The following is an 11,466-nucleotide window of genomic DNA, read 5'->3' on the forward strand; positions in this document are numbered from 1 at the left end:
TTACTCATAAACGCAGATGGCAAAAAAAATAATAATAATAACAGACTTGAGTGACGTCATCATCGTTCAATCTTTACTGTTGTCCTCGAGGTTAAATGCTGTCGAAGCTCAAGATTGTCTTTTATTGACGCCAGAAATGATGAAAAACTTCAACTGTATTTCCCAGCAGCTAATGCACTGTCAAAGGATGAGCTTAATCCAGGTACTCGTTTTACACCTGAGTACGGTAAGAGAATGTGAGTAAAGATCCTTTTCCAAGGTCTCAACTATGCGCCGAGCGTGGCTCGATCCCAGGACCTTGCGATCCGAAAGCGATTGTCGTACCACAAGACCACATAGCCGCACGTGTCTTTTTTAAGAAGTTCAAACCAGTATATCGCCCTCTATTACTGCTCAGGCTCAATTTATTGCACATTGAACATTTCATATTGAGCTGATCACAGGGTTCCGTTTGTTTTCAAAGATCAAGCAGCTTCTCTACCATCCATGTGTGTACTGTGTACTACACTACTCCTGTGGTCCTCAGTCTCTAGTCGATTGTCAAAGAATGAGCCGAGTCTATCGTGTAGGATTTCATTGTATTCTTCCTCTGACAGAACGACAACGGTTTTTGCAAAAGTTGTCGACAGTATTTTCGAAATTGTGAATTGTTGTAGGAGTAGATGATGGGGTTGATGGCGTTATTCAGATAGATGGATCTCAATAGGAGGTGGTGGAATGCAAAATAGACAGAATTGCAGAGGAGTCTAGTGATCGACTGAGGGCCTAGGGCTCTATGAAATTGAATTGCCAAGTGTGGAAGGTAGCTTAGCACGTGACCCATTGTGACGTAGAACATCATGACTGCAATTCTGGAAGTCTTCAACTCACGGGTGGTCGTAGAGGCAACTGACATCTTTCCCGTGTAGCTGGTTACAGAAGTCTTATGAACTCTTCCCGGGACTGAATTTTGTGAACAGTAGCTGTTGGCTCTAGACGATCTATCGTTGGAGTTACCGTTACTGTTAAAAGATGCCTGTCGGGTCATTGAATAAGCGGATATTTTTCTATGACGATCTTTGTTGACACGAGAATTATTGAGAGTTAGAATAGATCCATTGGTTTCGTCGGATTTTGAAGTGATGCGATCTAAAGATCGGTCGTCCGAAGCGTATCTTTTTCTCCCGGATTCGACCTCCAGTCTGTTGGATGTTCCAGTTTCAATATTGGTTTTCAAGTTATTGTTTTCTATGAAGTAGTTATTCCCTCCATTAGTCAGTGTTGGGGTTTTTCCATCATCTTGTTGGTACGATGAAAGGAATGTTCCGTTGCAAGTGTTTACTTCCAAAGAGTTTCTCTTAAAATTTGAAATGTCAGAATCGTTGACGTCAAAGTATTTGCTTATGAAATACACATGGCGTTCTTTGTTATCTGGCAAAGACTGTGATCGCTTTCGTCTTAATTCCGTATCTAATTTAGAACAATTAGAATAACGCATTTTACTATCCTCATTCTGAGATGCAATCTGCATATTTTCGGTTTCAATCGATACGTTTTGTATACACGGTAGAGACTTTGAGAATTGTTTTGATAAATCGCTGTTACTCGACTTGATAATGCGTAATTCAGAATACTCAGATTTTGCTCTAAAATTAGATTTATTTTCGTTGTTCGTCTTTGCTGGCGTTTGATCAGTCATGTCAAGATCCTCAGTAATTTCTTCTTGGATGGGCTCTTCTAAACCAGACACTGTAAATTTGACATTTGTGTCTTCTTCTTTTTGACGATTATTGTATATTTTTGAAGCTTTGTTTGCTTCATCTTCTTCCTCAAAGATCGGATTGGCATCTCTGGAAAATAATCTATTGAGAGAATTTGGTCTTCGTGCGACGAGTCCTTTGCCGTTTTCCAAAGATCTTCTGTCTTCCTGGTTATTGCTGATTTGTTCAAATGCATTTTTGTTTTGCGAAGGAGTTTTATTTCCATAACTGCTTTGGAAATCGGATGAACTGCTGCCGACATCACTTCTATCTTGTACTTGTGGATTTACATTTCGTGACTGTGTCAAATTTGACGATGTTCCTGTGTATAACTTTGACACATGCAGACTCGCAAAGGAATTAGATGTCAAATTTAGCCGTCTTATTTCCTGTTTTCTAATCTTATAAATAATCACGCCGTACATCACGCACAGAACGAGAATCGACGAGATCCATAACATTCCAAGAATAAACTGGTAGCCATTTGCAAAATTCGTTTTTGCCCATTCGTCATCGATAGTACATTCAACCAAGGTTACATCTTTGTAAACTTTTGTTTTTCTTCCGTAAAGCACCAATGCCGGGGATGAAATTATTGCAGATATCAGGGTCATAAATCCCAGCACAAATTTACTTTGACGTACGCTCATTTGTCGTTTGAACGGCCGGCAAATTCGACGAAACCTGTCGGCAGCAACGGACAAGAGAATCAACGTTGAACCACAAGCACAGAACGTAATGATGGAACGGAACAGTTTGCAGGCAACTGGGACATCGAGTTCTAAATCATACCTCAGATCGACCATTTCAAACGGGATCCCCAAAACACAACTAATAAGGTCAAAGGTCGACAAACTCATGATGAAGGTTTTTGAAGAGGACTCTCTGAACCGGAAGTAGTAAACGATAATAACGAGAACGTTTCCTGGTATTCCGAGAAAGACGTAGATAATCATGAAGATCAGGGTAGGGATTTTTAGAAGAAATTCTTGACGTTCTTCTTCCAACAAGAGTGAAAGTATTTCTGACGTGGACACATTTCCTGCTTGGGATGCCAGCGGATGGGTGCAGTTTAGTTCATGCACCATTTTGACTTGAGCTGTATTATTGTACGCACAAAATGGCGAAGACGATTACGATGATCTCGTTAAAGAGAAAAGGAATATTGTATTTGGTGAACTATACAGACACTATTTTCCAAGATACAGGAGAGCAGGGTTCACATCCTCGTGTACATCTGTGAATGAAGAAAATTAATTGAATTAATGTTTTATGAATGGTATGAAATAAATAATATGAAATTGAATGTAAGCTTCGATTTTATATATATTACAAGAACTGATCAAATGGACGTTTCAGGTTTCCCCTTTATCAACAAAACAGGATGATTGATACACTACAGATGAATGAGATAATGTGGTAGTGGCGTTCATAAAATCGAAGCTTACATTCAATTTCATATTATTTATTTCTTCGAGCTTCGAGCAGCAACATTTATATTATGATTGGTATGCCATTCAAACATGAGAGAATTAAATAATAATAATAATAACAATATAATAATAATAATAATAATAATAATAATAATAATAATATATAATAATGATAATAATAATAATAATAATATAATAATAATAATAATAATGATAATAATAATATAATAATAATGATAATAATAATAATAATAATTAATAATAATAATAATAATAATAATAATAATAATAATAATAATAATGATAATAATAATAATAATGATAATAATAATAATATAATAATAATAATAATAAATATAAAAATAATGCTAATAATAATGATAATAATAATAATAATAATAATAATAAAATAATAGTAATAATAATAATATAATAATAATAATAATAATAATAATAATAATATAATAATAATAATAATAATAATAATAATAATAATAATAATAATAATAATAATAATAATAATAATAATAACAATAATTTAAAAAATAATAATAATAATAATAATAATAATAATAATAATAATAATAAATAATAATAATAATAATAATAATAATAATAACATCTTGAGGGAGTGCACCTGTCACAAAAGCCAACGAGAAGAAAGAAAATCATGCATACGTTTTTATTCTATTATTGAACATTGTTATCTTTCCAATTGACTTGACCACTTAGAAGATCAAAGACCAAAACAAAAACATCTACTTCAGATTGGTTGCTTTTGAAAAGGTCCTTGATGACGTGCAATATTATAATAAAATGCAAAAATGCAATATGAAGATATAGAAGGAACGAAGTTGACGTCCCGCAGCTCTTTGTTATTATTTTTAGACAGCCTGTTAATGTTATGTTCTCAGTAAATTATATCAATTAGACTATAAGTGTTTAAGATTTAAGTTTGAGATGTGGGTGTATAGAAGAATGTTGAGGCTATCATGGACAGACAGGTATATGAACGAGGATGTGTTGGAGAAGGTGAGAAAAGGAAGAATATTGATCGATACCATCAGAAAGAGGCAGTTACGGTTTCTGGGACATGTGTGGAGAAGAGACGGAATAGAAAAGTTGGTAACATCTGGGATGATCGAAGGAAAGAGAGCTAGAGGAAGACAAAGAATGACTTATTTAAATAACCTAAGAATGGCCAAATGTGATTTTAAAAACAACACAGTTTCATGCGGACCGCAGATGATCGTGATTCGTGGAGACAGCTGACCGGCAACGTGCTCAAGAGTACAAGCCACAACCTCTACCTCTCTTTCTCTTTCTCTCTCTCTCCATCAAACTCTCTCTCTCTCTCTCTCTCTCTCTCTCTCTCTCTCTCTCTCTCTCTATTTATCTATCTATCTATCTCTCTGTCTCTGTCAGCACATGCAGCAATGTTACGAAGCCTTCCTAGATTGTCGTGGCAAATTCCCTAGTGTGGGAAAGAGGGCAGAGAGCAAGCCATTGTTTTGATAACTAACTAAAACAAAACATTGGCTTGGCACATGATCAGCATGTGTGTTGAGAGGAACACGATAAGAACTATAACATTCAATTAGTAAACTTTAATCATAATCTAAAACCACACAATAATGGGGTTCAACAGTCGTGATGTCACTTCCTTCGTAATAAGGCATCGTAACTTATTAACTTGTTCTAAACTATCGGAACAATGGCGAATGTCCTTATGAAATACTTCTCCGACGAGCATCAAAGTGTCTACAGAGGAGAAAAACAGTATATATCTAATATCATGTTTTGACTTTTATACATTCTGATCACATGACATGTGAAAAGTTCTAGCCAGCATGAAGACTAAAAGTGTCGATTTTCTTTGTTTAGAACCAAGCTGCTGGTTGCTAGGCGGACGTGACATCAGACTATTGAATCCAATTGATGATTCGGGCGTCACGAAGCATTAACCAATCAGAATATTTCCTGCCATTTAGCCCGTTCCGTCACCTTGACTGTGTACTTCCTTGTCGACGAAAAGGTCGGACAAAAATTTCTTAATTCTCCTCATAGTTTAGATATAGCATGCAGGTCACTTTGTTTTGGCCAGGCGGAGTTGTCGTACCAGTAAGGTCGTGGGTTCGAGCCCCTAACACCGCGAAGTTTTTTTGTTTTGTTTTTTTTTTTTGTTGTTTTTTTTTTATTATTCACTATTGTCTCTGGCACTTTCTACTCATTTCATTCCTTGTTGTTATCAATTTGTTCTGCATCGTTTGTTAGTGTGTTTGTTAGTTTGTTTTCCTTTTGTTTTGTTTTTCTCTGGGGGGCGAAGTGTTCGAGACGTTGAAGCATTGCACTGTGACCCGGAAGGACACGGGTTCGAGCCCCGCTTCAGGCACTTTGGTTTTTATCCTTCAGCAAGATTATTAACCCCCAATTTGCTCACTTGGACAACATGGATGATTCCTGTTGACATCAGACATCTTGTTTGATGGATTATCTATATATTCCTTCGTGGAATGCCTGGGCGACGATGTCTTATGATGTCGTGGCGGAAAAGACATAATTTTATTTTTAATTTGTTTTTCAACAAACGTTTAACGATAATTTACGTTTCCTTTAAAAGGCTTTGAATGAATCCAATTACCTACATCTGTAGTATTTAGGTTGTGAAAAACAAAGAATTAAGCCGTATATCGGTCAAAGAGACACCAAATATGCGAACTGCGAACGTCGTCTAAAAATGGGGAATTAGAATCGTCAGCGCGAAGTTATTTGTGTTAGGTGTGTGTGTGTGTGTGTGTGTGTGTGTGTGTGTGCGTGTGTGTCTGTGGGTGTGTGTGTATGTGTGTGTGTGTCTGTCTGTAGGCTGTATGTGTATGTGTATTATCTACTGAATATCAAGAATCTACGATGGAGAACATTCTTTTTTCTGAACCCACATTTAGAAACCACCCACAAAAAAACGTACGGCTTCAACTCTACAAATTCACCCCCCCCAATACCTGAATTAAAAACAGTCCTGAAGATGGCAAATTAAGCCTGAAACATCGATGTAGACTGCCCCAAACATTGTGGTAAATATTTTAAATAATATATATATATATATATATATATATATATATATATATATATATATATATAACTATATATTATATTATATATATAATATATATATATATATAATATAAGATATATAAATTTTATATATTGATGCGATGCGTTTCGGTAAAATACTCACAACATCCACCAGTCGGGTATTAAGTTACCAACACACAAAGCTATGTGTAACCTTAAACGTTTATTGTCTGGGTCATAATATAATTTAGTGAGAACTAATCATTAAAATGGTTGAACAGAGAATACTACTACTACTACTACTACTACTACTACTACTACTAATAATAATAATAATAATAATAATAATAATAATAATAATAATAATAATAATAATAATAATAATAATAATAACGATAACAGAAAGCTGAGTGACTTCATTCAATAAGACAGAAAAATCGTGTTGTCACAACGTTCTCAAACTCTGGTTCCAATCTCATTGGAAGTGTAAACCTAAAACCACTCTTCCGGAAGACTGAATAGGTACTCGTATATCGCTTGTGTAAATGATTTTCTGGTTTCAGAGTGATAGCATCTTATTTTCTTGTCTAAATATAGATAGTATGCGCTTGGCTAAGAAGCTCATAACATTGCCATCCGGAAGTATAACGGACCAACACACATAACTGTGTATATCCATGAACGTTTATATTCGGGTTAATACAGTTCAGTGAGCATTAGTCATAAACGCGGATGTCATCTTCGAACTATTTATATGCTAGTCGTCAATAAAAATCATCCATCCTAACTCTTTTTTTGAAAATTAGAATTGAGCTTTATATAGCGCAATATCCAATAAATGTGCTCAAAGCGCTTTACAAGGGGTCTCTGGTCAACAGCAACATTTAACATGTAGGACGGGACATGACGCCTGTTAGGCGATATTACAATTTTTCGGACAAAGACAACCCTGTTTAACGGTCGGGTACTCATTTTACACCTGAGTACGGTGAGATAATGTGAGTACAAAGAGCCTTTTCCAAGGACTCAACTATGCGCCTTCGTGAGGCTTGAACCGTGGCTTTCGTAAAGTTATGGCCTGAAACTGACAAAAAAATGACGTCAAAATGCCAGTCTTTTGCCACAAAAGAAAACAAATCGTGACTTGTATTCAATAGTTCAACCAATGAAATAACTTGTTTCCACGAGCACTACTAACGACAACTCACTAGGCGGTGCAAAAACCAAATAATGACGTCAAACTGCCAGTCCTTTTGGATTTCAGTGTCAGGCTATAACATAACGATGGCTACGCTCGACCCCAGGACCTTCCGATCCGAAAGCGAATGTCATACCACTAGACCACATAGCCGTACAAATTACGTCCCATAAAACAAATAATCTGTCTATACATCCCGATATTAAAATAGTAATGCCACCTTATGATTCAATATGTAACCTGTTCATTATCAGGCACCCGAAGGGCTAGATACATTACACTTCCAAGGATTTTGGAACCGGCAAACTAGAAGGGATGACATCACTATTTAATTTTTCTGCCCTATTTCTTGGTAACCAAATTTTGCGTCAGTGGCTAATTAATGTTTTTGTGTCTGGTTGGAGCCTTCGTTAACCTTTCGACCTAAACTTTTTAACCAAAAAACTCACAATATTCGCCAGTCGGATATAACGTACTAATACATAAAACTGTGTGTAACCTTAAACGTGTATAGATAGTATGCGCTTAGCTAAGAAGCTCACAACATTGCCATCCTGAAGTATAACGGACCAACACACAAAACTATGTGTAACCATGAACAATTATTGTCTGAATAATACAGTTTGGTGATAATTAATCATAAACGTGGATGGCAAAAAACAATAACAATGACCCAAGTGAGGTCAACTTCATTATATCTATAGTCTGATTGACAGAATTTAGTGAGAACTACTTATAAGAATGGCTGGCTAAAAACAATAACAAATAGCTGAGTGACGTCAACTTCGATTCTTCAATAAGTTTACGAAGTCCATGGTTTGGCCCTGTAACAAAATCAAGCAATGGTTAACGTGGTCATTAAGAGTGGCCAAGCAGGTGACAATGATCGAAAAAATAAAAAGACACAAAACAAAAAAACTCCACAAAAGACATCTCTAGCCTCGACACCATCATCATCATCATCATCATCATCATCATCATCATCATCATCATCATCATCATCGTCATCATCATCATCATCATCATCATCATCATCATCATCATCATCACTATTTTATTATAATTATTATTTATATGATTATAATAATAATAATAATAATAATAATAATAATAATAATAATAATAATAATAATAATAATAATAATAATAATAATAATAATAATTAGCAGTAGTAGTAGTAGTAGTAGTACTAAGTAGAAGTAGTAGCAGTAGTAGTAGTAGTAGTAGTAGTAGTAGTAGTAGTAGTAGTAGTAGTAGTAGTAGTAGTAGTAGTAGTAGTAGTAGTAGTAGTAGTAGTAGTAGTAGTAGTAGTAGTAGTAGAAGTAGTAATAATAGCAGTAGTAGTAGTAGTAGTAGTAGTAGTAGTAGTAGTAGTAGTAGTAGTAGTAGTAGTAGTAGTAGTAATAATAGTAGTAGTAGTAGTAGTAGTAGTAGTAGTAGTAGTAGTAGTAGTAGTAGTAGTAGTAGTAGTAGTAGCAGTCGTAGTAGTAGTAATAGTAGTAGTAGTAGTAGTAGTAGTAGTAGTAGTAGTAGTAGTAGTAGTAGTAGTAGTAGTAGTAGTACTATGATCATCATTATTACCTGACCTGTGATAATTTTATCCCATAATATCCTAGTATTCACTCATCACAATCAGATAAACTAGCAAAGACTTACTTACAGATTACATACAATAAATCATTGGAACTTGGAACAAACGCACAGAAATCTCATAATTGTTGTCTTTAAGTGGACTTTGTCGTTTTCAGTGCTGTGGGTGAAGTAGAAGTCATCTCTCTCTCTCTCTCTCTCTCTCTCTCTCTCTCTCTCTCTCTCTCTCTCTCTCTCTCTCTCTCTCGTTTTTTCATTGCTGTGAATAAAGTAGAAGTCCTCTCTCTCTCTCTCTCTCTCTCTCTCTCTCTCTCTCTCTCTCTCTCGTGTCACCCCTATGTCATCCTAATGGCCTCCTACACACACCAGCACACACCCTTTCGTACTCCGACAAAACGTCTTGTATATATTTTGCCCAGAAAACTTTACTTTACACTTTATAGATAGTATGCGCTTGGCTAAGAAGTTCACAACATTGCCATCCGGAAGTATAACGGACCAACACACAAAATGTGTGTATCCATGAACGTTTATAGTCAGGTTAATACAGTTCAGTGAGCATTACTCAGAAACGGGGATGGCAAAAAAAACAATAACAAAGAACTGAGTGACGTCATCTTCGAACTATTTATAAGGGTCGTGTTCATAAACTCAGGGTTACTCACTTCACGACTTACTCATTCATTTCAGGCCTTCCGCTTTCCATGTCATCCCACTTCGCAGCCTCGGCCGTACATCTTATTATTGTGGTGACGTTTGTGGTTTGTTTTTTTTTTTTGTTTTTCTGATTGCAATAAAGAACAAAAGTGTAATGTTAAAAATGGTTCCAAACTCATTTGAAGTGTAAAATCACTCTTCCGGAGGACTGGATATGCATCCCTTGTGAAATTGATCTTCTGGTGTCAGAGTGATGGCATCGTAATATTTTCTAGTCTAAATATATGCTTGTCTTGTCGTCAATAAAGATCATCCATCCTCGCTTTTTTTTTTTTTGATGATGATGATGATGATGATGATGATGATGATGATGGTGATGATAATAATAATAACAATAATAATTACAATAATAATAATGATAATGATAATAATAATAATAATAATAATAATAATAATAATAATAATAATAATAATAATAATAATAATAATAATAATGATAATAATAATAATAATAATAATAATAATAATAATAATAATATAATAATAATAATAATAATAATAATAATAATAACAATAATAATGATAATAATACACAGTGTGTTTTGTCAGAGTTCATCAGAGGACAGCACACAACTGTCAAAACAATTAGGACAATCATAAATTTGAGTGGCCTTTTTAAAAAAACACCTTAGGGCAGAACCAGGGACAGGGAATATCATTATCATAGCGAACCTACAACGTAGATACACACACAAACTATTGTAATATGGATACACTTGGTTGGACAATACAAGCTTGTTGTGGAGATCACCATACTCTCTCTCTCTCTCTCTCTCTCTCTCTCTCTCTCTCTCTCTCTCTCTCTCTCTCTCTTCCTATCTCTCCCTTTCTCTCTCTCTTCACCTCTCTCTCTCTTCCCCTCTCTCTCTCTTCCTCTCTCTCTCTTTCTCTCCCTCTCTCTCTCTCTCTCTCTCTCTCTCTCTTCCACTCATTCTCTCTTTCCATCTCCCTCTTTCTCTCCCTCTCTCTCTCTCTCTCTCTCTCTTCCACTCATTCTCTCTTTCCATCTCCCTCTCCCTCTCCTCTCTCTCTCTTCATATCTCTCCCTCTCTCTCTCCCTCTCTCTCTCTCTCTTCATATCTCTCCCTCCCTCTCTCTCTCTCTTTCTCTCTCTCTCTCCCTCCTCTCTCTCTCTATCTTGTCTCTCCGTCTCTATCTCTTTTTTGGGGGTTATGTGGTCTTGTGGTATGACACTCGCTTTCGAATCGGAGGGTCCTGGGTTCGATCCTCGCTCGCCGCATAGTTGAGTCCTTGGAAAAGACTCTTTACCCACATTATCTCACCGTATCCAGGTGTAAAATGAGTTCCTGGCTGTTAACAACATCTTAGCCAACAAAGACAGGCAGTTAAAATCGGGTACCCTGTTATAATTACTAGAAAATTGATTACGCTTAAGAATTATTTGAGAGAGGTAGATTGGAATGTCACGAATGTAAATAAAGAAATAACAAACCAAACAAACACGTTAGCTTTTATATAGTGCAATATCCACTAAAGTGCTAAAAGCGCTTTACAAGGGGTCCCTAGCCAACAGCAACACTTAACATGTAAAACGAGACATGACGCATGTTAGGTCATATAGCATTTTTTTTTTTTGGACAGAGACAACGGTGTTAACGGTCATGTACTCATATTACACCTGAGTACGGTTAGAGAATTTGAGTAAAGAGCCTTTTCCCAGGATTCAACTATGCACCGAGCGAGGCTCGAACCCAGA

At 35.8% G+C, this 11,466-nt stretch overlaps 1 protein-coding gene across 2 annotated transcripts in view; it reads right to left on the bottom strand.

Annotated features, from left to right (window-relative positions):
- The window catches only part of LOC144981113 (uncharacterized), a 9,777-nt gene extending 595 nt beyond the window's left edge, over nt 1–9,182 (bottom strand). The window contains exons 1-2 of one of the 2 annotated variants that reach the window (XR_013647011.1): nt 9,029–9,182; nt 5–2,976 (exon numbers count right to left, since the gene is read on the bottom strand). Coding sequence is in view for 1 of the 2 variants with exons in the window: in XM_078929254.1 (XP_078785380.1) it covers nt 530–2,827 (2,298 nt within the window). In the remaining variant the exon portion in view is untranslated. Of the gene's footprint in view, nt 2,977–9,028 lie in introns of both variants that reach the window. The other variant, XM_078929254.1, reaches the window with a different exon arrangement.
- Between the last annotated feature and the right edge of the window lie 2,284 nt (nt 9,183–11,466).

Source organism: Berghia stephanieae, chromosome 10 (assembly GCF_034508935.2).
Source record: "Berghia stephanieae isolate SIO BIC M18660-M18661 chromosome 10, UCSD_Bste_1.3, whole genome shotgun sequence".
NCBI lineage: Eukaryota > Metazoa > Mollusca > Gastropoda > Nudibranchia > Aeolidiidae > Berghia > Berghia stephanieae.